The sequence below is a fragment of the Rhincodon typus genome, chromosome 1 (genome assembly GCF_021869965.1).
Source record: "Rhincodon typus isolate 14 chromosome 1, sRhiTyp1.1, whole genome shotgun sequence".
In the NCBI taxonomy this organism is placed as follows: domain Eukaryota; kingdom Metazoa; phylum Chordata; class Chondrichthyes; order Orectolobiformes; family Rhincodontidae; genus Rhincodon; species Rhincodon typus.
In genome coordinates this window covers 104,476,832-104,504,063 of record NC_063332.1, presented here as the reverse complement: position 1 = coordinate 104,504,063, position 27,232 = coordinate 104,476,832, and the positions used below count along the sequence as shown (strand labels likewise).

Genomic DNA, 27,232 nt, shown 5'->3' with positions numbered 1-27,232 from the left:
AACAATACAAAGTGAGTGTTGGTTGTGTAGAAGCTAGCCAGAAATTTTAAACTGGATAGCAAGAGTTTCTTTAGGGAATTTAAAACAAAGTGAGTCGAGCAAGATTTCGTTCTGTCGTGAGTCTGAATGGTAGTCAATAGGAGATAAAAGGAAATGGCAGGTAAAGTGAATAGTCTGCTTCTGCCTTCCTATACGGGATACAGAAACATTCCAGCAATAGCTGTAAATCAGGAAATGGAAGAGAGAGAGGAACTTTGTGAAATTAAAATAATGAGGGAAATGGGGCTAAACAAACTAAGGTGGAGCTATGGGCTGACGAGCCTCTGGGTCCAGATGACTTTCAATCTCGGGTCTTAAAAAAACGTTGCTAATGAGCTAGATCTGTTGCTGTTAATTTTCCAACCCTCTCCAGATTCTGGCAAGTTTCAATTGGACTGGAAATGAACAAATATAATATCTCTATTCAAGAAGGGAAGGAGCCTGAAAAGAAAAGAAACTATAGGCAAGTTAGTTTGACATCCGTAATTGGAAAGGTCATAGAGTCCTACAACATAGAAATAGACCCTTTAGCCTAACAGCGTTAGGACTGTTCATTAATGAGATTATAGCTGTGCACTTAGAAAAGCTTAAGATGTTTGGGCAGAATCTGCATGGTTTTGTCAGAGGGAAATTGTGTTTAATCAACTTACTAGAATTCTTTGAAGGAGCAACATGCACTGTGCATAAAAGGGAACCTGCAGACATACTGTATGTGGATTTTCAGAAGGCATTTTATAAGGTTTAATATCAAAGGTGACTCTGCCTTTATTAATATGATAATGGAATAGTGTAGGTTAGATGGGTTTCACAGGTCGGCGCAACATCGAGGGCCGAAGGGCCTGTACTGCGCTGTTATGTTCTATGTAATATAGGAATTAATAGGAAGGCAGTCAGATCCAGGGAATTTGTCAGACTTTGGCCCATAGTTTTCCTAACAGTTTTTAATCCAGCAATAATTGTTTGAAGTTCCTCCCACCATTTTGTCACTTGATTTTCTAATGTTCTCAAACTGCTTCTGCCGTGAAGACAGATCTAAAAAAGCTTGTTTGAAGTTTCTGCCATTTCCATGTGTTCTATATTATTCTCATTCTCTATGGGACCAGTGCTCACTTTAGCTACTCTTTTCCTTTTTGTATACTTGTGGAATCTGTGGTCTTTTGATGTTTATTACTAGTTTTTACTCATATTCTAATTCCTCACTTTTTAAAATAATCCTTTGCTGGACTCAAATTGTTCAAATTTTCTGGCCTGTCACTAATTGCAACATTGTATGGCTTTTCTTCAATTTAACATCATACTTCTGGTTCATAAACATTCTTGTAATTTCCTTATTTAGCAATTGATGGTGTATCCTTTTCATAGTTTTTCTTTTTGAATTGAATACATATCTGTAAAAAGTTATTAAAAAAATTTGCTATTACTTTTCTACAATCTTACCTTTTATCCTATTTTCCCAATCCACATTAGACAATTCTGTTGTCATGCTCTTATAATTTCCTTAATTTAAATTTAAGACACTAGTTTCATGTACATTCCTCGCCTATTATGTTATTTTCTGATCAGTGTCCCAGCCTCTTCCTGTGGCAGAGAATTCCACACATTCTCCACTCTCTGGGTCAAGAAATTTCTCATCTCATCTCGTTGGTTGTTCTATGAAATTCTTCCAAATACACCATATGAACTCATTCTCTATAAACTACCTTTGCTAACTTGATTTGTTACCCACCCATCTACATTAATCTCAAGCATTGACTATAACTTTCTCCTGTATGAAAACTAACCCAACCAATTATTATGGAAATACAATTAAGCTATATTTATCTCCATCATGTTTTCAACTTTTCCAATTAATAAATCTACTGAGTACTTTTATTATGCTCATTCTGGTGTAGCCATTAATTTGGTTGCATATTTCTATTAAAAAAAGGTACTTCACAGATTTCTATATGCGATTTCATCTTTAATAACTTTGGCCAGAACAAGTTAACCAATTCACTTTAGGAAACTGTCTCCAAAAAGGTTTGGAAAATCCCGCAGGTGTGGCAGCATCTGTGAAGAGAAATCAGGGTTCGGAGGAAGGGTCACTGGAGCCGAAACATTAACTCTTGATTTCTCTTCAAAGATACTGCCAGATCGGCTGGGCTATTCCAGCAACTTCTGTTTTGTTTCTGATTTACAGCATTCGCTGTTGTTTTAGTTTTCCAAAAAGGTTTGGCTTGGTTTTTGCATATATGAATATATTCTAAACTGGTGAATGAAATACAGTTTGAAAGTGAGTTGGCAGACTTGGGGTAAAAATTCAATCATTTTTCTGTGGAATTGGAGATGGCGTTTATGGAATTTACCCTGACATGCCCTGACATACTTTGATTAATATCCCTGACATAGCAGTACTGTTGTTAAACTTCTGTTCTAACTCCAGAAAACAGTAAAATAAAACAACATTTAAGATCCATTCTACACGACTGCTCAGACTTGTCACTGAGTGAGGCATAACCTCAAAATACAACTGAGACCCTCTCTCTGACATCTCCTTCCATTTCTTTCTTTCAGTAGTTATTAGTTAGCTGCTGTGTCTTAATTGATCAAGATTTTAGTACAGTACCCACTACAGGAAAGTGTCTCCAGGGGCTAGCTTGTCATCAGAGCTTGGGCACAGCTTCAGATTAAAGGCAGGATCGAAAGGACCTCAGCATAGAGCTGTGACAAAAAATATCCAAAACTTTGCTCAAGCCCTGATGTGTGCCTGATTGATAAACAAAACTGACAAGGGATCTTCTACCTCAACACCATTTTCTCTCACTATCCTCCTCTCCCTTGATGGAATGTCATAGAGCTGTACAGCATGGAAACAGACCCTTCGGTCCAACTCGTCCATGCCTTTCTAGTCCCATTTGACGGCATCTGGCCCATATCCCTCTTAAACCTTTGCTGTTCATATACCCATCCAGATGTCTTTTAAATGTTGTAATTATACCAGGCTCTATCACTTCCTCTGACAGCTCATTATCTTGAGTATATGGAAAGCTGTTCATCTCTCTCGAATATAAGCAATGATTAAGCCTCCATAAAAACCGAAAGAACTGCGGATGCTGTAAATCAGGAACAAAAACAAAGTTGCTGGAAAAGCTCAGCAGGTCTGGCAGCATCTGTGAAGAAAAAAATCAGAGTTGACGTTTCGGGTCCAGTGACCCTTCCTCAGAACGGATTTTTTTTCTTCACAGTTGCTGCCAGACCTGCGGAGCTTTTCCAGCAACTTTGTTTTTGTTCTTGATTAAGCCTCCATGATTGTCAGGGGCAAGGAATTCCAAAGATCCACCACGTTCTGAGCAAAGACATTCCTTCTCATCTCAGTTCTGATGGACTATCTCTTTGCTGATACTGATTCCCTTGGTTTTAGAACCCCCATCCAGGGGACATAACCTTTCTGCATCTATCCTGTTGAGTCCTGTGTGATTTTGCAATGCTCTAGTGTGAGAACAGAATTGTATAGCAATTCTACTGTGTAAGGGGGATTAATCAGAGCAACAGAAGACTTCCTTAAGCTTTAATTCAGCGTTAGAAAAATAATTGAAAATTTCCTACAAGGCTTCCATCTCCTTTCCAAACTGCACTGCATTCAACAGTTTAGGATATATTTACATTAACATAACTTAGAATGCAGTTGGAATGGAAAATTGTTGGTGAATTTGGGTGGAGTACCGCACAGAATCCTATTACAGTTTGCCCAACTAGTCTGAATTGATGTTCATTTTTTAGAACAAGATGACTTTTACTCTCCATCAAGTCAAACTTTCTCCTATGTTGGATATGAGAACATGGGACACTATCGGAAACAAGGCCTGGAAAAAGCTTCATTTGCAGCATTAACATTCTTTGTACTGAAGATTCAAGTTTTTTCTTCCATTTTGCACTTTAAAATGGCAGGTTGTTTGCAAGGCTCTGGATGAAAGTGATGATGAGAAAATCATGCAAACTTTAAATTGCTTGAAACACACCCAGTGAACGTCTGCTCCTGAAAGTCTGGTTCAACTAGTGCTTTGAAGCATTTTTTAAAAAATCAGACTGCTAATTTTTTTTATGCAGTCCATTCAGTGCCACAGTGTGAACATACAAACCAGGAACAAGAATGGCTTTTAAGCATGCTCTGCCATTCAGATAACAGCCAATCTGATTTTAACCCCAACCGTATATTCGTGCATATCCCAATAATCCTTCATTCCCTTAATCAAGAATCTATTTACATCTGCCTTAAAAATGTTTAAAGTTTCTGCATCCACTGCATTTGAAGAAGAGAATGCCATTATGGAGCGGGTTCCAGGACTTTGACCCAACAACTCTATAGAGTGCTGATGTATTTCCAAGTCAAGACAGTTGAGGGCTTGGAAAGGAGCTCACAGGTGGAAGTGTTCCCATGTATCTGCTCCTTCTAAATGGGAGGTGCCATCAGTTTAGAAGGTGCTATCCAAGGAGCTGTTGTGACTTTTACAATTTTGTGTGAAAGATTAGATCTGCAATTCCAGAAACTTCAATGTTTATTTTCAGTGTGAAATAAATTACCTTGTGAATGAAAACATGAGGCTTGTTTCAACTTAAATCCCAATTGATTAGATATGAAAAACTAATGTTTCTATTGCCTGAGTGGGATTGATCATAAGTAATATATGCAGTACATCCTTCATTTGAATAGTTTAAAGGCTATCCTCCAGAAAGGGCAAAGCTGAAAACTGGGATGTTTAAACAATTTTGAGGTAACTGGCAGGATACTGGGATGCTTAATGAAAATCCAAGGTTGCCCTGACAAAACTGGGATGTGTGGGGACTGGTTGGGCTACCGTCAAGAAAGAAACAAAAAGGTTTGAAGGGGGATGAAAATGTGAAAGGACATGGTGAAAAGGAGATGATTCAGAAGAGAAAACCCAAGTCATGCGTGTGGCAGAAAATTTCCTTCTCATGCATACTGAAATCAATGTTAGCACTTTATCAATACCCAACATAGACCGAATAGATTTCCACTGGCTGAGGATCAAATCAGAGACTTTATTAAAAGTTTAAAAAAGCAGGAAACACTTAACCGATCAGAAAACATCTGTGGAGAGATTTGGGTTTCTGATTCCATTTGGCCCAATCGCAGTATAAAGTTGTTGAATCATTTGAGGGGCCAATAGGTCATGTTTGCAAATCCAAGTGAATTATGGTTACTGTCAAAGAGTAACACTTGTAGGTGGCCTCTTGTTCAGATGAGAGCTTATCACTTTAAAGATAAAGGTTACCCTGTGATTAATTGATTTGTTCAGCAATGTTTTTGCACACCTCTGCAGCAGGTGGGAATAAAGCCAGGTCTCCTGGCTCAGAGGTAGGGACTCTACCTCTGTATGAGCTCCATGATAGTCCTCCACTCTACCAGTTGAGCTATTGATGGAGAGCCACTATTCTGTGATTAAGTCCTATCAGTGCTAATTGTTATCAGAAGATTTCCTTCAAAGGCTTAATTTGTTGGCTGCGTGTGCACAATCGGAGTATCACTTTTAAACTTGCATTCCATAAAGCACCGTACATTATAAATAAATGTACATAAGATCACCAGGACCAAAGAAATTCAGGTATATTTGGCAAGGGCCCTTGAAAGTTATCTCCAAAGTGCTGCCTGCATTTGGAATTTTTTTTACAGATCATTTTTGCTGTGCTTCAGTAGATCCTAAGCAATTTACTGTCAATTAACAAGCTCTGCTTTCTCTTCAGGGACTGACATTTCTGTTCTATTTTTAATCATGTTGGAAATCCATCTCACTGTATTTTATAGTCCATCAGCTTTTATATGCCTGTTGCTTGATGGACTTGTAGTTTGCAACTTTTTGCAAATATATACAGTAATGCCTGTCAAAAGTCCCTTGTTCATTCTTTTGTTGCAGATACATCGGTGCATGTAATAATGTATCACAGAGGCCGTTTTTAATGGACACATTCTATCTCCAATCTGGGAACACACTCTCCCTAAATTATTAAATAAAAGTCTACAGCTGTACATTAAAGAAATTCTGGGTGAAAATTTCAGAAGCCCTACCTTGGGAAATTAAAGTAAGATCGAACACCTGTTTACCCATTTGCCTTTCTGTGATTCAGCGTTGCATCCTGATCGAGGGATTATTTGAATACGAAGATCTGGTGCCCATGTTAGCTGCACAATTGGAAATCTCAGCTATGGAGAGTATGCTCTCAATCATCCTCTTACTCTTAATATATTGATATAACCTCTATGGGTTTTCCTTAATTTTACCAGCCAATTTTTTTGTATTCTGTTCGTTAATTTCCTTGTTCATTTCACCCCTGTAATTGCCCTACTCCTAAAATATTACATTTTTTGAGTTCATCGCAAGTTCTCTATTTCTGCTTTATCGTACCCTGACTAACTCTGTCCCACTGTTTTGTGGGTCTGTATTTCATGCCTAGCCGTGTGGTTGCCCTTTATTGTTTCTGAGCTCAACCCAAGGGACCTCATTTGATGCTTGATTTAGTATGCCATCCTTAACCAATAATGCTACACGTCTACCTTTTTATTCCCTTCTCTATATTACCTGAAAACTCTCAAACTAGAGCTGGCATCCTTGCCCTTCTTTAAAACAAGTTTCCATTATAGGCATATTGTAACGTAATGTCATTGCTATCTGTGCCCTCAGTTCATTAGGTTTATTTGCTATACTGCTCGCATTGCTATATATACCTTTTAATACTATCAGATCTTGTGCTGTACACGTTTTAATTTCTGCTCCCTCTGACCTTCAGATTCACTTGCTCAGGTTCCCATCCCGCCTGCCAATTTAGTTAAACCTTCTCTAACAGCACTAGCAAATTTCCCTGAAAGGGTATTTATTCCAGTCCTGTTCAGTTGTAGACTGTCTGGTTTGTATCGTCTCACCATCCTAAAACTGATCCCAATATCAAAGAAACTTGATGCCCACACTTTTTCACCAACTTTCCTGCCACAGATCAATTGCTCAATTCTCCTATTTCTGTGCTGACTAGCATGTTAGACTGAAAATAAATCTGAGACAACTGCCTTAGAGATCTGCTTCCGAGTCTTCATCCCCATTCCTACAGAGATAATTTATACCAATTTACCGCCTCTGGCTCCTCACTCTTCCCCCAGAAGCATGTCCTATTGCTGTTCCGTAATATTCTTTATCCTGGCACTAATGTCCTTTAGGGAAGGAGATTGCGTCCTTACCTGGTCTAACCTGCTTATGACTCCAGACCCACAGCAACGTGGTTGACTCTTAACTGTCCTCTTAAATGACCCTAACAAACTAATCAGATCAAGGGCAGTTGGAGAAAGACTGTAAATGCTGGCCCAGCTAGCAACATTCACATCCAATGAATGAATTAAAGAAAAATTAGGGAAGTAATGTATCATCCTGGAGTCATGTCAATGGCTGTAGAAATGCCAGCCTGATCCTCTGTGAAATCCCCTATGACTATTGCTCTTCTGTTCTTCTACCTTCTTCCTTCCCGATCATCCATCTCTGTACAGCTAGGCCACCCATCGTACAATCACTTGGCTGTGGCTGCACTCTCCTGAGGAACCGTTGTCCACGCCAGTATCCCAAATGGAATACCGATTAGCAAACAAGGTAGACTCTAAAGATTCCTGCCATACCTGTCCGTCTTTTGTTTTTTAAAAGACTGCCTAGTGATCACCCATTCCCCCTCTGCCTGTATGCTTCTAATCTTTGGTGTGACTACCTCCCTATATGTGCTCTCCCTGTTGTCTTCTGCCTCATGAATGCACACGGAGACTCCAATTGCTGTTCAAGTTCTGAAATCTGCTACTCAAGCTTCTCAGCTGGTAATACTTGCAGATGTTAGTCTGGGACGCATGGACACACAGCTCTACAACAAATGTATTTGATTGATACAACCAGTGTATCTATTAAGAATTCCAGTGGAATTTAGCATTTTGCCAATTTTGCCTCCAGAGATGAGATCACCATGGAAGGGGATGGGAGGGGGTTTGCTGCAACATTAAGTGATGGAAAACATGGCTGGTGTGGGTTCAACCTCATTCTCTTTTCCCCCTCTAATCCAGAAGTTCCACATTTCAAGGCTCTTGTAATATTATTGCGAGCATGCATTTCTAGATCCTGATAATTAGTGTTTGAGAGGTTGAAATGAGTGTGTTGACGCAAACTCTTTTTCGCCCTATGGCTGTCTCAGTAAGAACATAATAATGAGTTCAGTAATTACTGTAGATATTGGCAAAGGCTTAATTGAGCATCAGTATTTGCTGGCATTAATCGCAGTGTGATTACTATTTGTTCTAGTTGACACACCTCTGATAGAGGTTAAGAAGTAGCTGCTACAAAGAAGTGCTGAAGTGTTCTTCTGAGCACAACTGACAGGAGTCTTGTCAAAATGAATTATTTTTTAAAGTGTAAGATGCAGTATGGTAGAGATCACATGACTATGGCAGAATAGAATGATATTTGTGCACAATTAACATGAAATTTTGAGTTACCCAAATTCTACACCGCTGTTCTCGTGCATTAATAATTTGTTATCCTTGTCAGTGTCTGCGTATGCATTGCATGTATAAACTTTAAATCGTGCTGGTCTCTTAACACATGTATGTTGTTATAACAAGGTATAGAGCTGGATGAACACAGCAGGCCAAGCAGCATCAGAGGAGCAGGAAGGCTGACGTTTCGGGCCTAGACCCTTCTTCAGATGCTCTCCAGCATCTGCAGTTCCTGCTATCTCTGAAATATGTATGTTGTTGTTGGCTGTTCATCTGGGTCATGCCCCTTTACTGGGGAGTGTCGTTACAATGTCATTTATTATTGTCCTGGTATATATTCCATTTTGGTTGTTGATTTACTTTCTGGTGGTAGATTTGTGAACTGTGCGGAGGGTGACTTTGTATCTGTCTGACCAGCTCCCTGCTTGTAAAACAAAACCCTGCTAGGTAAAACAGCAATTTATTTATACTTCTTTCAATGCATTGTGCATTGTTCACCATGCAGTCTGCTTGACATTGAAGACAAATACAGTTGTAGGCAGTTGTAGTCTAGGACTGCCTGCCTGCAGTGCTGTCAAATTATTTTTGCTTGCATCACCATAGCTTTCAATACTGCTGCAGGCACATAGATCTGTGAAGCTGTCACCCAGTGCCTGACTGTGTGGGTTGTTCCTCTTCTAGTCGACCCCAGGTACTAGACTGAAGAAGCAAAAAAGGTTTGGAACCTGTCTCCTGGCTCAGCTTCAGTGAGATGGTTGGGCTACTTTCTATAGTGGCTTGACCACCATTGACTGAGCGTGGATGATGACAATGCCCACGATCTCAGCAGGAACACAGCATGATAACGTGCAGTTATCTTGAGGTACAAGGAGACCATTATAAGGAGGTACAGCAGGCAATGCGGTGGATCTGGCTTAATTGTATGTTTTGCGCATTTTTTATCAGTAAAGAAATCTGTGATTGCAATATCCTCTCCTTAGCTTCCACAACAGTTGGACAAGGCTTTCAAGTTCTGCTTTTGGAGTTGTAGGCAGCAGAATTAGTTTAATTTCCTTTTTACTTTTATTCCAGCTGAACATCATATGTCTTAACTCGCAGTTGGAAAATTTAGGCAAAATTTAGCCTAGATTGCTTGAGCATGTGGGAACAATAAAGATTACGTATCCAGGTGCTACTAATTTGCTTGTGTTTATATAAGATGTAAAGAACTAGTCAAATGGAAGGTGCTTGCTTGGGCACAGATTTATTCTGGCCAACCTAACATTTAACCCAGAAGAGATTTAATCTCTCAATTATTGCTAAGGCTTGTCATGTCAAACATTGAATTTCCACTTGGCCTGTTACTCTGTTTATCACAGTTATACAGTGTAAGGTGAACTCGGTTAGTACATACAGGATTATTGAAAAGTGAACTTAATGGCCAAACTTTAACTTTTCTGCACTTGTCTCCTCACAGAATGACATCTATGAGTGGTGCCGAGATCACCGGGTACATCATAAATACTCAGAGTCCAATGCTGACCCTCACAATGCCACCCGTGGATTCTTCTTTTCTCATATTGGCTGGTTATTCCTTCGGAAACATCCAGATGTGGCAGAGAAAGGAAAGAAGCTGGATGTTAGTGATCTTCTTGCTGATCCTGTTGTTGTGTTCCAAAGAAAGTAAGCACAACTGAGTGAGAAAAGAGCTCAGGAATACTTTGCAATACACGTCCACTACTGCTAATAGTAAATATTGAATGTGATTACTTGCTTGGAAGCTTCATTCCAAAAGTTCAAAAAGTAACCAGTTTTGTTTTTGGGTTATTGCCATTGTCTGCAGCATGGGCTTACAAAATAGCTTATCTAAAGAGCAGTGTCCCTTTATTGATATTGTTATTGGTAGAGCTACTGATATTGCCAAGCTACTATGACCAAACTGTCATTGAATAATTAATCATTTGTATTAAAAAGAGATGAATTAATAATTTATTGTAGACTAACACTCATGTCAAAGTTTTGATTTAATGTCATGATCTGAGCATATGATAGCTGATAAACCAACTTACAGTCTGACCCCCATCCCTTAGAATATAAGAACTGGGAACAAGAGCAGGACCAGGCAATTCAACTCTTTGAGCTTGCGCTGCCACTTAATACAATCATGGCTGATCTAATCTTGGCCTCAATTCCCTTTTCTGCCTGCTCCCTATAACCCTTTAACTCATTACTAATTTAAAAATCTGTTATCTCCTCCTTAAATTTACTTGGATACCCCAGCATTCACTGCACTCTGAGCTAGTGAATTCCACAGATTCACGACTCCTTGAGAGATGTAATTTTTCCTCATCGCTGCTTTAAATCTGCTGTCCCTTATCCTAAAATTATGATCTCTCATTCTAAATTACCCCACTTGAGGAAAAATCCTGTCTATGTTGGCTTAGTCAATCCCCTTCAGCGTCTTATATACTCCAATTAGTTGTCCTCTCATTTTTCTGGACTGCAACGAGTACAGGCCTAAACTGCTCAATCTCTCTTCATAAGTCAAACCGTACACTGTGCAAGGGCAATGGAAGATATGACTGTATCTATCACTACAGCTGAAATAAATATGACCAGGTTTGTGTTTCTGCTTATAAATTTTTACCATTTATTTATAGAAGCCTCTATGATGAAGTTCAAATTTAACCTTGTTTAAAAAGCAAGGTATTGTGCTTTTTAAAAATATGTTGTAACATTTGGGAGAGATACTTTGCTGCTTAACTGCATCAAAGTGAAGATGTCAGTTATTCTCCCATGAGGACTTCTTCTAATTCACTCACTTTAAGAATTTAAGACAGCTATCTGCATTATATTCAAACAAAATTAGCTCACTAAATCACTTTCAGTGAAGGGGAGAGTCTCACATCTGTCTAGAATTCTGCAAACTCTGCTATGTTTGACTCTTGCCTTTCAGAGCAGTGCTTTTCAAAATGTAATGAAGTTTTTTTGGAAATGATATGCAACAGAATCATAACCTTTTAAAACATAACATCCAATGCAAATCTATACCTTGTGGTTTTAAAGGAAACAAAATCACACTTCTTTTCCTCTCCAATCTTTTCCCACTCCTCTTTTCATTTTTATTGGCCACATCTTTTTTAATCTGTTAGTGCCTGTCTGCTAATGGAATGGTCAACACTGGGCACCGCTTCTTAAGAATACAAACATAATACCACTATTCAAGAAAAGAGGGAGAGAGTAAGCTGGGAACTACAGACCTGAAAAAGTGCTGAAGTTTATTATTGAGGGAGGTTTAACAATGGACCTAGAAAAAGTAGTATGATTAGAACAAGTCAACTTGGTTTCACAAAACAGAACTCCTGTTTAACAAATTTAGAGGAAAACTAGTAAAGTAGATAAAGAGAATCAGTAGAAGAAGTTTACTTGGACTTCCAAAAAGCATTGGATATGGAGCCAAATATAAGGTTAATTCAGAACAGTTAGACTCATGGGTTTGGCAATAACATGGATAGAAGACTGCTATAGCAAGAACAAAGTAGGCACAAATAATCATTTTCAAATTGGCGGCTGTGACTGGTGGGAGTGTCACATAGATTAGTACTTGGGTTTCAGCTATTTGCAATCTTTGTTAATGACTTGCTGACGAGACAGAAAATAAGGTTGCAAAGTTTGCTTATGATATAAAGTATGTGGGAATGCTAGCTGTGAGAAGCATATGGAGAGGCCACAAAGAAATATAGATGGGTAAAGTGAGTGGGCAACAAGTTGGCAGGTAGAGTATTGTGTGGATGTGTGAGGTTTCTCATTTTGGTCATAAGAATAAGAAGCAAAATTCTTTTTGAAAGGTGTGAAAATTGTAAATGTTGATGATCAGAGACATGAATGTTTTCATACCTTTCAGTTTCAAGATTGAGGAATAGGCAAGAGAAAAGTACCATAATGTTTGGCTACAAATTGTTTTGGACATGGTTGGCCGTGATTGGAAATGTCAATGGGTTTCAAATATACATATTGAACCACTTTATCCTATCCATCAAGTCCTGTGGGGTTTCACCTGTCAGAGATGATAAGAAACCTGTTCATTCACATCTTGTATTTATTTCCTTTTCACCTGTTGAGACTTACTTACCTCAAATAAAGAAAAGATCAATGGCCTAAGTTGCATTGTATTCTGTAACACTAAAGCAGTCATGTAGAAGTTTAGTAAAAGTTGTGCCTAGATTCTAATGCATTTTTATTGAAAAGCTTACTGACCTCCCAGTGAGGTTAATTACTTGAAGCCTATAATTTTTATTTGAATTGTGCCTGGCTATTTAATTTGAATTGCATCTCTCACAGATAACTTGTACATATTGATAAATAGTTTCTACAATTACCTTTGATTGTTCTGCATTGGGCAGCAACAAGAAGGTAAATAGGTAATAATTCATGCTGCACAAATTAAAACCACATTTCCAAGAAGGAAGTTGTCAGCATCAAAGTTTTGCTGTTGAGCTCCAGTGTGGGCAAGGCAGTATCTATTGCAGTAACAGGCACAAAGGTCAGAAGGTCCCAGATACAAATCTTAGGTCCATATGCAGTCAAGTTGGCAGTTGGGCTGTTAAGATTTGCTATCGTGCGCGTGATCTAATTAAAGGAACTACAATGAGCTAAGGTTCCTGCTTTTATTGATTGTCTAATAACTGTCTGATGGAAGACAAATATCTGATGGAGATGGGATCAGGTTTGAATATGATGCCCTTTGTGGTTGAAAGCATACTAACATTACTTACAATATTCATATTGACAGTACTGTGCTACAGACTTAGCCCTTAGTGGTATTCCAGCCAATGTTCAAAAACTGCCTACAATTTAAATGACAGGTATTTGTTCATCAGAATTTATTGTTTCTTTCCACGCTCCAAGTTTTGTTTCACATTGTTAACATTTACTAATAACATGTAGATGGTATGATGCAAGAGATGAAAGTGAGTGGACAGATGCATTGTCTAAAGTAATGCTAAGGTATTGAGAACAGGAAAATTCCTGATTTGATCCCATGTCTTTGTCCATTTAATTAATCCTAGCCAGTGCACTCAATTTTCCAGGCATTGAAAGGGAAGAATCAGCATTAGATCCCATTTCTGCCCTGTGATTAACACAAGAAAACATGAATTAGGAGGAGAGCAGGTACCACAGCCACTGAAGCCTGTTCTGCCATTCAGCAAGATCATGGCTGATCGACAATCTCTCATTATACTCCATTTACCAGAATTTTTCCCATTCATTGAACCTATCTATGTCTCTTCGTAGCCTCCTTAGGTCCTTTTCACAACTTATTTTCCATCTGCTCTTTGTACCATGGACATATTTAACAATCATATTTTTGGGCCCTTATTTCAAGTAGTCTATATAATTTGAGAAAGCAAAATTTAGGGGGCCTAGCACTGTTCCCTACATGCTACATATTACATTTTGCCAACCGGTTTAATTTAACTAATCCCTACACCATGTGCTATTATTTTCCACAGTAACCTTTGATGTGACACCTTATCACGTGCCTTCTGGAAACCTATGTACAGTATGTTCACCAGTTCCCCTTTGTCCAAAGCATGTATTACTTCTTCAAAAATTGCAAAAAATTGGTTTGACCTGATTTTCCTATTACAAAACATGTTGATTCTCTGTGATTACTCTGAATTTTTCTAAGTGCCCTGCTATAATATTTTTAATTATAGCTTCTAATGTTTTCCCTACTACAGATATTAAGCTAACTAGCTGAAATTTCTGTTTTTTATCTCACTCTTTCTTTTATTAAAAATAAGTTACATTGAGTATTTCCAAACTATTGGAGTCTTCCTCAAATTTTGTGAAATTTGGAAAATTAAAATGCATCAACTATCTCACTGGCAACTTCTTTTATGACACAAAGGTTGGTGGATTTGTGGAGAGTGTGGAGGGCTGTTGTAGGTTGCAACAAGACATTGACAGGCTGCAGAGCTGGGCAAAGAAGTGGCAGATGGAATTCAACCCGGAAAAGTGTGAAGTGATTCGTTTTGGAAGGTCGAATTTGAATGCAGAATACAGGGTTAATGGCAGGATTCTTGGCAGTGTGGAGGAACAGAGGGATCTTGGGGTCCGTGTCCATAGATCCCTCAAAGTTGCCACCCAAGTTGATAGGTTTGTTAAGAAGGCGTATGGTGTGTTGGCTTTCATTGGCAGGGGAATTGAGTTTAAGAGCCGCGAGGTTATGCTGCAGCTCTATAAAACCTTGGTTAGACCACACTTGGAATATTGTGTTCAGTTCTGGTCGCCTCATTATAGGAAGGATATGGAAGCTTTAGAGAGCGTGCAGAGGTGATTTACCAGGATTCTGCCTGGAATGGAGGGTAGGTCTTATGAGGAAAGGTTGAGGGAGTTAGGGCTTTTTTCATTGGAGTGAAGAAGGATGAGAGGTGACTTGATAGAGGTTTACAAGATGACGAGAGGCACAGATAGAAGGACAAGGGTAGGAGATACATGGGAACACCACTACCACCTGCACATTCCGCTCCAAGCCAGCCATAATCCTGACTTGGAAATGTATCACTGTTCCTTCACTGTCACTGGGTCAAAATCCTGGAATTCCCTCCCTAAGAACATTGTAGGTCAACCCACAATACATGGACTGCAGCAATGACCTGGTAAGCCATTGGGTTCATGGGCATTTAGGGATGATCAACAAATGACAAGGGGTAACTAAAACTAACATATATATTGCAGATAATTCACATAGTTTACAGAAGATTTATTTAGTCATCATTAAGACCTGTCTCTTCCAGTTCGAACAAAGGGCTGTTTATTCTCTTTGTAGCCAGTCAATTAAATGTTCACCTGTGTGTTAGTGGTTTTTAGTGTCTTTGTACACATTCTGATGATTGTGCTTCTGAGAAAATTGTGCTGGTAATTTCTGTCTGAGTAAAATTTGCTTTCTTTCATAGGTATTACAAGACCTCTGTTTTAATCATGTGTTTCTTCATGCCAACTTTTATTCCCTGGTACTTCTGGGGAGAAAATCTGTGGAATTCCTATTTCCTGGCGTCTATCCTTCGGTACACGATATCCCTGAATGTCACGTGGTTGGTGAACAGTGCTGCTCACATGTATGGAAATAGACCCTATGACAAATACATCAGTCCTAGAGAAAATCGCTTTGTTACATTTGGAGCAATTGGTGAGTAAGAAGTTGGTTGTTAAGTTTATCTGTGAACATGGAAGTCTTCTTAAACTTATGATATTTGATAGAAGGTAGGGACTGACCCGTTGCTCACATTGAACCAAGAATCTTGGATTTTAGTGATGAAATTCAACCTTTCCAAATCTTCTTTTGCTTGTCTCCTGAAGATGACAACTGCTTTGTCTTTAGGATTTTTTTTTGTGTGAAGCCTCGTATTATCCTGAGGAGGTGTTAGCTAGCTCGCTTGGCTGGATGCATGGTTTGCAATGCAGAATGATGCCAGCAGTGTGGGATCAATTCCCACACTGGCAAGCAGAGCTCTCCTTCTCAACCTCTCTCCTCGCCTGAGGCATGGTGATCCCAGGTTAAACCACCACCAGTCCTCTCTCCTCCTCTCTCTCTCTCCCTAATGTGAGAGCGGTGGTACCTTTAATGTTTTGTCGACCTCTGCCTCCAAATCCTTCTTGTCTTCCACAGTACTGAGCCTATTTCCATTATGAACATTCAATTTGCCATATTTTATATCAGAATGTCATTTTATCAATGTTCCCTTACAGATTCCTTTTCATCATCTAATAAAAAAAAAAATTTCATTCACTTTGTTTTCATTTTTCCTCATTCTCTTTCCTTCACCTCGTCCATTTCTGATTCCTATCATCCCTCTTTGATTTTTCTATCTCCATTTCTAGAGATAAACTAACTACTAATGTTCTCTACAAATCCACAGACTATCACAGTTATTTTAACTACTCCATTTCTCCAGTTTCTTGATCTCTGTTGAATCATTTCCAATGATGCTAGCTTTCATGTCAACAGTTAAGATGTGGAGTGGTTAGATACAACTAACTAGTTAGTATACCCTAACCCCCACTGACTTCCCTATAGCACTTTCTCATGCAAGCATAGCAGATGCATCACCTGTCCTTTCACTACTGTCTTCTCCCTGCAAAGCCCCAAACACTTATTCCAAATGTGACAGTGATTTACTTGTTACTCTTTCAAATTAGAATATTGTATTCAGCGCTCATATTGTCCCCTGTATAGTGGGGAGTACCAACATAAATTGGGTGATTACATTACAGAGCACCTCCATTCAGTCTGCGAGCACAACCCCTTGCAGTTGCTTATGATTTTAATTCGTCACCTTGCTCTCATGCTGACCTTTGGCCTGCTGCAGTGTTCCAGTGAAGTTCAGCACAAACTCAAGGAAGAACACCATATCTTTTGACTTGATACTCTGCAACCTTCGAGACTCAGCACTGAGTTCAACAACCCGTGTCTCTGTGGGGTTCCTCCGGGTGCTCCGGGTTCCTCCCACAGTCCAAAGATGTGCAGGCTAGGTGGATTAGCCATTGGAAATGCAGAGTTATAGGAATGGGGGGTGTGGGTCAGGGTAGGATGCTGTTCCGAGGGTTGGTGTGAACTAGATGGACCAAATGGCCTGCTTCCACACTGTAGGTATTCTATGATTATAACTTTACATTATAACCTCTGCCTCTGACTTATTCTGTTTTTTTTTATTAGTCCTTTTTTATTGAGTTTGCTGAGTTGGTCTTGCTTTCTTTTAACATCTTATACGGTATTTCAGATCATTTTTGCAGAGCAATTCATGGCTCATTCATACCCAACTTCTGTTTCTTTCCTATTTTCTTTCTGGAGAAAGTCTTGTCTGCCTACATGTGTGTCCAGAACTACAGCAGTGTGGTTGACTCTTAAATGATCTCTGCAATGCTCTAGCAATCCAGTTAGTTGTAACTAACCACTACAAATTCTGATGAGAGGAATGCATTTATTAGCTTTTTAGTTATCCATTGTTGGCTCCTAAAAAAAAAAATCTGAATCATCTAGCCCACCACCTTTTTTTTTATCTTTATTTATCTTAGATTTTAATTTGAAACTCTTATTGACCCTTTCTCTTAAGCCTAGATGATTCATTTTTCTCGTCAAGTCCTTCTTTTTGACAAGACTAAATCTTTGCTAAGTGTTATGCAGTACATGCTTTAGACAAGTCTTTCTTCATACTCCTACAATTGCCCTTATTTAAATTGATGATGTTGGTTTGAGACCTGAGTTGCTCTCCCTCAAACTGTACTTAAATTTTTACCATGTTGTGATCACCATTTCCTAGAGGATCCTTAACCATGAGATCTCTTATTAATCCCAATTCAGTGCATATTACTAGATCTAAAACAGGCTGTTCTGCAACAGGCTGCTCTAAGAAACAATCCATAATGTCCTGTACAACTTCATCTTCAATGTTACTCATGCACATCTGATTTGTCCGGTCAATATGCAGTTTAAAATCACCCGTGACACTTATAGCACCCTTCTTACATAACTCCATTATTTTCCAATTTATGGTTTGTCCTAAAGTGGGGCTACTCTTTAGAGACCTATAGATAATTTCCATGAATTACTTCTTTTCCTTGATATTCCTCACTTCCACCCAACCGATTCCACATCACAATCTGTTGCACCTATATCACTATTCATCACTACACCAATGCCATCCTTTATTAACAAAGCCACCCTATCTCCTTTTGCCTATACTTCTGGAATGGTGAATATGCTTGAATATCAAGTTCGTAGTTTTGATCAATTTGCAAGTATATCTCTGAAATAGCTATCAAGTCATGTTCATTTTTTTCTACTATGACATCAACTTAGCTACTCAGGTATAATGCTGCAGGCATTCAGATAAAGATCCTGAATTGCAGCTCATTTTTCCCACAACGAATTTTGAGCCGCACATTTACCTCACTAACTTTATTTACCCTACTCCTGTTTGCACATGGATCAGGTGGCAATCAAGTGATTATTAACTTCTGGTTCTGCTTTTAAACCCTGAACTTCTCATAATCCCTCAGCCAAGCCTCTTTCCTAGGCCTACCTGTGTCGTTGGTACCTACCCTTCTCACTCTAAGTTCCTGTCCAATCCCAAATAGATATCTTTAACCAGCCTTCGAAACCCAGTCTTTGCTTAAGAGAACAATTTTATATCCCTAACTATGGTCTCCCCTATTAGTACTATCTGTATTAATATTTCCTTCATCCCTCCACTCAAATGGGACTCTGGATCACGATGCTGTTGTTTTCTCATCTCCCTAGTCAAGAACTTCATACCTATTGGACAAGAGGACTGGCTGAAGCACTTTCAAAGCAGCCACATGCACCTGTCCCTGACCACAGATCAAAAACAAGTCTTCCAGGCAGCTGTGCTTCTTCCTGATATGCCACAGTGTCTGCAGCTTGGACTCCAGCTCATACCAAATGTTCTTGAGCAGCCAGCATTTGCTGCAGATGTGGTTCCTGTGAATTGCACCGGTGTCCATTAGCTCCCACACACTACAGTGGCAACACATCACCTGCCCTGCCATCTTGATTCTGTTTCTTTCATTAATTAAGATATTAAATATTTTACGTGAATTTCTCAACTGTATTTGTCTGCTGTAATAGCGCCTCCTGATTTCAACCACTTGGGCAATCAGAAGAGACACTGAAGAAATACCCATCAATCATCCACCTGTCTTCCTGTAAAATTACACTTTGGCTCTGACAGATGGAAACAGGTTGCAAGGGCTCTGTGCTGCTGGTTTTTATCTCGGGAAGGTCGCTCTCCATGTTCCGAAACGTACATTTCACACAGTTAAATCGCTTATTCCAAATGCCAACAGATGGATCAAGGCTTCAGGTTGCTATGTGCAACTCCACTGAGATGTATGATTCCATCCCTAGCCAAGCTTAGGTTCAGGCATCAGCTCCATTCTGCTCTTCCTAGTTTTGATTGTTGCATCCATTTAAAGTTAGACATGCTGAGTTGGAATAACTAAGGAAGGTGAAGGAAGTAGATCATTGTTATGCCAGGAGCAAGCTTACCACATTTGGAATAGGACAACAGGTCACAATACAGAATCATTTAGCTGGTAGAGCCATGCTCATAAAAGGTTACTTCATTACATTGCAATAGAGGTCAGATAAATATCATGATCATATCTGGATGGACATATTTATCATTAACCAGGCGTGATCAAAAACAACATTCGACATCCAAAGAGAAGAATCCATGCAAATCTGTTTGGATTCCAAGAACTGTTTTCCTTTTTCTAGATCAGGCCACTTGATTAAATGCATTATTACAATTGATGAGTGTGTGTTCCTGTTCCTGTTTTATGTCAGCGTGTTTCTCTCCTATTGCTGTTGTTACGTTTTATAAAGCTTACATTTATCCATTGAGGGTAATGTTATGGTACACCTTTAAGAAACACGAATGAATATCTAATTTGAAACATTGTGTCACATCGCCAGCTGATGGTACTACAGATCAGATCCCAGAATGAAATCTGGCTGATGGATCGAATGTTTTGTTTTATTTTAGTTAACACTACAGTCCTTCACTGAACCATAGTCACACAAGGCTGCTGAGTTCCTTTAAAACAGACATTTATTACACAAAAGACAAAAGCAAACACAACAAAGCTACCTAGGTATAGAATACAGAAAATTCTTAAAATACCCAATGAAACAAAGTTTCAACCTATTTCCTAACTTCACAGCAATTTAAATAGAGAGACATTAAGTTCTCAGATCTTTAAGTTCTGAGATTTGAAATAAAAACTTGAGGGTTAATATTTTGGATGAATACTAAATTATTCCATTTTTTACAGGAGAAGGATTCCACAACTATCATCACACGTTTCCATTCGACTACTCAACAAGTGAGTTTGGTCTACGACTGAACCCAACAACATGCTTTATTGATTTCATGTGTTGGCTTGGCCTTGCAAGTGACCGAAAGCGAGCTTCTAAGCAGATGATTGAAGCACGTAAACTGAGGACTGGGGATGGCAGCACTTAAAAGAAAAATGAAGAAAATCTCAAAGTCCATATGAAGATTTCACTGAAATTTGCTGTTATTTTAATCTGGAAATATAGTCATCATATGTCAAGCTTGTGACAATGACAATGCATCTAGCTTTATTGCAGTTTCATTTTTTTGCACTTAATTTTTTCCAGACCATGCTGGTGGAAGACATCCTTGCATATGTTTAATATATTTCAGAAACTGCAAAAGGCCTACTTAATCTGCTTGCCATGCTTTGATGTAGTGACAGCAGATGTTCCATATAGTCCTGCAGTATCTGAAGGAGAAATTGTATATCAATTAAGTTTGCTTTGCCCTCAGATTTTAAATTCAGTTATGATGATAATATAATGGATTAATGAAACAGGTTAGTGAAATGATTCCCCACTCTAGAAAGCTGATGCAGTAGCCCTCAACATAATTTCATAGTGGTGGTCTTGAAAGGGATAAACTGCATGAATTTGTTTTAATATTAATGCCAGTAAAGTTGCTAATTTCACATATATATTTTAGTTTATTTAAATCCATGTAAACTTCATACTGGAAAGTAGTTACTGAGGGGTAAGTGAAGGGCGTTGAAATTTGGGTACATGCATAAAGGGTTGTTAAGAGTCTTTGTATAACTTGAAACAAAACAGTTTTATTCAATTCTGGTAAGGTGATGTAATGGAAGATTAATTCTTAGGTACCTCTTGTATGACAAAGGAGAATTGTTAGTTGGGGGAAAAGGAATCTTTGAGGTTTATTGGATATGGCACATATGTGTTCAGGGAAAATACTCTCAGCTTTTCGATCTTTTTTGAAACCAAATCATGTAAGATAAATATGATTTGCAGAGTTGGACCTTGTGCATATATGAACATATGAATCAAGATTGGTAGCAGACTACTTTCTCACTGGCAAAGTGTAACTGCAGAATATGTGGTATTTTGGATACTTGGAGTAAAGCTTAAAGAAGATTTGGTTTTTAGAACGTTTCCTAATTAAGTTAAAGTATTCTAATCTTTTGGCTGCTCTATTCTTTGCTGTTTATTAAAATTACATTTTTATTTATTTGGTTATGGTTGGGAGCAATTATGTAAAGGAGATGAAATTTTAAAATCAAAGTTGTTAAAACATTTTGAGGAGAATAGCAATCAGGAAGAGTTATTAATTCAGAAACACAGAAAACTGTTTAGGCAGGTAATATGTACACCTCATACACATGTGCCACTGTTGACAGTGAGCTCCAGGCAATGTTTTATTGGTTCAAAGACTATCTCAACTCAACTTGTGCCTCTAATGTTAGAATTCTTTAAAGGAAATGTCTTCTATTTGTTATCATCGTGATTGCTGCCAATCATACTATGTGTATGAGAAGGAGGGAGGTTCTGGTATGCTAGGGGCACAAACACATGATGATGTGAAATAAATAAATCATTCAGTAAAATCTTACAATATAACAGCAACTTGACATCTATCCAACCCTATCCTTCTGCGGTCTCAAAGGACCGTTGAACAGTGAGTCAATATCGAGATTATAGATGAAATCTTCCCTTCAGTAGTATGACGACAGTAATGGCGAGTGTGGTGACAAAATAGGGTGACAATGAAACAATTAAATCCTTCACCTCAAGAAGGGTTTTTCTGATTTTTCCGTCAAGCCTCGAGTGGCAACATCAGAATTTCATCCTTGAGCCACGGCTACCTTATTTCCATGCATTTGCGTGTGATTAAAGCCCCAACTCACTCTATTTATATCACACCTAATTCTCCACTCCTGCTAATTGCCTGTCCTGGCCATCATGCTGCTGCAACCTCTGCACAACATCAGTGCATCATACCCGCAACACCACAATGTTTCCTGACTCTTCATCTCAGAACTCTGCCATGACAAATCATTAGCCCTACCACATCCAGCATGCCTGCTTGTGGACTAACTCTGCCACAAACCACTTTCAGGCCTTTTTGGAGTTGACAAACACCTGCATCTTGCATGCTTCTCCAGATCACTTTATGCTCAGGGACGTCTGTGTATCTTTTGCATCTATATGGGGTGCTTTTGCGCTGGTGTGAACACGTAAGCATCTTATGGCTGTTAGTTTTCTGGGTGCTGGCTGACTTTAGTACCTACTTGACACTGCCAGCCTTTGTGGGGTCGCATTGCTTTCTTAGCACAGAGTGAAAAGACCTTTGAGTGCTCACTTACAGGCTGCCAACCTCTGCAGTTTACCTTGGTTTTCAGCGTAGAGAGAGAGAAACAGCTTGTGTTATTGCGGAGCACTGAAGAGTAAATGTTTCAGTCATGTTACAGTATGGCACCATGCTACATCAACATCAGAGCTGCAGCATGAGCCAGCTGCTTAAACGCCAAACATACTCCATGTGCATGTAAATGGCGATTTGTGAAAATCTATGGAGAAGAGTCCTTAGTTGGGTGAAGGGGGACTACTGTCACTAAGGGGATACCCTCCAAGTCATATACCATCAGTTAAGGGTCTTATCCAATTACCATAGGGTATTGACCATGGTGAATCATGCAAGTCAAGTGCAACCAGTTCGGGGATTACAGGTAGGTCTGTCAGGTGCAGTTGAGGCATCAGTCTTGGGAGGGAGGGTGGTAAGACAATTTTACCTCCACTGTGGCAAAAAGAGGGATAGGGTGTAATTGAAGTGATTGCAACCACAGTTAGTGGTCATGCATGCACAGAAGAACTAGTGAAGTAATCTTAAGTGAATGAGTAGGAAACATCAAGAGCAGAAAGCATTATTAGTCTGGGAGGATGAGGTGGTGAGAGCCCTTGAGTAAGCATGATGCATCCAAAGCTTAGAACTGTTGTTCATCGGCCTTGGTGAGATGCATGCGCAATGTTAGACTGTGTGCTGGCCCTTGCGTGTGAAATAGCAGAGAGAAAATGGTGCTACTTACTTGTATGAAGTTCAGGAGATCATTGACCCTCTTGAAGCATTGCTGAGCATCCCTTTTCTCACAGGACACAGCACTGACCCATGCTGCAATTTCTTTCCAGGCTGGCTGAGTGTATTGGCATGGTCTCCTTTGGCTGTCAACAGAGAAAGGGAGCCCTCTAGCACTCCATCCACCAGCACCTCCATATTTCTGTCCTGGAAACAGGGAGCTAGCTTGCCTTTCCTCTTAGATAATTTGAGATTAAGTAGAGTTAAGCTGCGCTGTTTAAGAGGTAGTTCTAGGTTTGTGGCATCTGAAGTGGAGTGTAGCTGAGCTTTAAATAATGAATCTGAGGCATGCAGCCTGAAAGATCTTGCACCTTCGCCTCACTTGCCCACACTGTTTTCTTGAGAAGCCTGGTGAACAGCTCAGAAGCGTAATTACTAAGGTGAAAAGCAAAAGATCACATGAGACCTTATAGAACCTTTGTTCTATATATTGTGATGTGTTATATGTTTTATTTATGGATTAGATAGTATATCTACTGTTATCTATCATTATTCTTCATTAATAATAATGCAATAAATTACCTAGAATATTTTCTTTTCATACCTGAATAAACCAAAGTCTGATCTTGCAATTGCTTATGGATTTGACCACAGTTAAATAAATTAAAAATACGGTAGAGTAGAAGAAAAGTTCATCAGTCAAATTTCAAGGACACATTTATAAAACTGACCACAATTTAGATTATAATTAGCATGAGTCTTATGATCTATAACAGACAACATTACACAGTGACAGATTAACTGAAAAGATGATCTGTGTATTCAGTTCCGGTAACCAGCACATGGCTAAATTGCCTGCTTACTAAAAGGAGAATATTTAGAGAGAGTTTACAGCACCATTCTTCTGTGTCACCTAGTTGTCTATAAAAGAATAATACTTGGACTGAGATGGCTGTGGTATATTTTGTCTATAATTGGTGCCTGATCTTGGAACCTAGTAACGGGAAAGGGAGTATAAAGTATTTTGACTGAATAGCTCAGTGGGTTTTTTCTCAGTGATTAGTTGAATCATTCAGACCAGGAGGATCCCAAGTTTGAATTATATTGTGTTGAGTTAGCTGATTTCAAACAAAGTGAGTGCACTCTGCTGACCTCAGTGTGTGCATTATAGGGGGGATAAAATCAGCCTTTATTCCTGCTCCTATTTGCTATCCTGTGATCCTTATTGAAAGTGCAGTAAGTGGACATCAGGTGTTGGCCTGCACTGTGATGTTCCCAAGGCCAAATAACTTGCAGGAATCACTAACATAGCTCACACACTAATATATATTTATGGCAGAATATTCTCTAAGTTATTCAAATGGCTCATCAGTCAGCCACTTCAGTGATATCAATGTTTTTTTTGTCCTTTTATCATCTCTGGCCACCCTCAATGTATTTGACATTTTGGGTTTTCATTGGATGCCAACAAACCATATTTGCAAATACTAAATGCTCATAGTATCTTGTTCTTTTGAAGATTTTGCAATGAATATGTTTGGACCCTCTCTACAAAATTCTCAAACAGGAGTTTGTTTATAGAGTTGAATGCTATTCACTTGGTTCAGTTGAATGAGTTTTGTATGAATGCCAAAACCTAACTTGAATCCTGTCATCATTGTTCTGTTGGTTTACTGATCCTGATACCAAACTGCTGTCTTGGTGAGTGGTGGTATGTGTGGTGACTACTGACGGCGGTCAAAGAGTAATTTATCACACTACCTGCTATTCGTAGTGAGAAATGTATATAGTGAAGGCCTTATTGTAGCTGGAGGTAATATAAATAGTTGATAAACAATGCCAATTGCAGATTACTCTATAGCCAAGACCATTCCTCTTCTTGGCGATGGTAAGTGTGAAAATGTGTTAGTGAATTATAATTTTTTCATTACAAATTTTCTTTCATATGTATTTTTGCACCTCTAATTTTGGCTGATTTGTACAGTACAGTCTGAGAAATGTCAATTCTGTAGCGTATTCTTTATTTGCAGTACTAATGAAATGAATTGTAAAGATGTTTAATTTTTATGGTATTGATATAATTTTACTTATAAATGAGGATACTGTCCTTATGCATAATATGCCACCTGTTTGGAAAAGAGTCTCATTCTGTGAACTTGTATCCAACTCTAGTTTACAGGAACTGATAAATAATTAAATATCAATCTGTAAATAAATGTGCTTTGCATAATTTAATTCAGTAAGGAGACCTATCTAATTGAAACTTGATCAGTGTTCCTAATGTTAGATCTCAGCTATAAACCCACACTGGTAATCCTTTTGAGTTTTAATATTTTGGTGTATTTCCCACTAAACACCAGTTTCCAAATAATGAGAGAAGATAAATAAGAATGAAAACAAATATGCACATTGAGTTGGCTGTGAAGTGACTCCAGATGCACTGCTCTACTCAACCCTATGGAATGTAGGTGAACTAACAGAATTAAGAAACAATTTAGCAAAGTCACACAAACCCATTAGGTTTGATTTAGTCAGTTGAGATGAGGTAGTGTTTCTGTTACAAGCAATCAAGTATTATTTCTTCTTATTTCTTTGTATGAGCAAAATGCCCATAAATCTCCGAGTAAAACAAGGTATTCTTTGAAACAAATGCAAGCCTATGCAATATAAGGAAACATCTTGAAAATTATTCCCATCTATTTATTACATAGTTTGCTGTATTGCCCCCTAACCTACTCTGTCCTTACCACCCTAAACCCCAGTAGTAGTGTTGAGAAAGTTGGTGTACTAGCCACACCTGTCCAGAAACCTGTGCTGTTGACCTGTAAGTGAAATAACTTGGCCAAACTCTGAGTAAAATCAGAAGCAGCTTTCTCATATGTGTTCATAGAAGAATATACCAGATAATGTATTTATGTATTTTTATTCATCACCATAATCACGATGTTGGGCTTGTAAAGATCATGGAAGGCACTAGCGCACTTTTAAGACAATCCTTTTTTTGGAATTTGGCCTGTGAAAATTGAAATAAAATGAAAACAAAGACGAGAAACAACCTGTATTTTGACCAGTTTATTACTGCAAATATTGTTTGCATAATTCAAAATGTAATGCTCTCTCATTAAGCTAAATATCGAGTTTGAAAAAGGTTTAAAATAAATGCTGCTAAATTTGTCTTGTTGTTGTTAGTTGTAATTATCAACATTCTGACCACTGTAATAAAGAGATTCGCTTTATTTGAAAATCCTCGTCTCCAATCTGGGATGTGCTGCCTGTTGCTGGAATTTGGAATTTGGCTCCAAAGTCTAGGATAGTTCTCCTGTACCTCATCCAAACAGCTATTCTACATGCCTGGCCAACTATTAACAGAGACCATTTTACCATGGACGGTATTAAATTCAAGTTAACGTTCAGGTGCTTATACTATCCAACAGAGCACTCTGGAGAATGATTATTGGATGATTATTCCTCCTGCCAATGCTCAGGGTACTAAATGTGGTAAAACTTCTGTTGCTACAGCCGAACTCCCCATGGGCTGAGGAATAATTTGGGCCTTTCCTTGTCTCTGTGATTCCATGTAGGTTATTTAACAGATGAATGACAGAAGCAACCCTCTCTTTCTTGTGCAGGAATAACAGCTAGAGTTCATCATGACTGTGATAGGAATTCAACCTCCTTACTCGATGAGCTATACTAAAAGGGTAAAGGTCTTGTTTAATCACCAAAATAAATGTTGTCAATTTGTTTC

The 27,232-nt window shown here is 38.7% G+C and overlaps 1 protein-coding gene across 3 annotated transcripts in view; it reads left to right on the top strand.

Moving 5' to 3' along the window:
* Positions 1 to 26,728, top strand: part of LOC109915113 (stearoyl-CoA desaturase 5) — a 56,860-nt gene extending 30,132 nt beyond the window's left edge. For all 3 annotated transcript variants that reach the window (XM_048597108.1, XM_020514714.2, XM_048597116.1), the window contains exons 3-5: positions 10,008 to 10,213; positions 15,493 to 15,725; positions 20,393 to 26,728. In XM_048597108.1, the coding sequence (XP_048453065.1) occupies positions 10,008 to 10,213; positions 15,493 to 15,725; positions 20,393 to 20,583 (630 nt within the window). In that variant the 3' untranslated portion in view covers positions 20,584 to 26,728. The remainder of the gene's footprint in view (positions 1 to 10,007; positions 10,214 to 15,492; positions 15,726 to 20,392) is intronic.
* Positions 26,729 to 27,232: the final 504 nt, after the last annotated feature.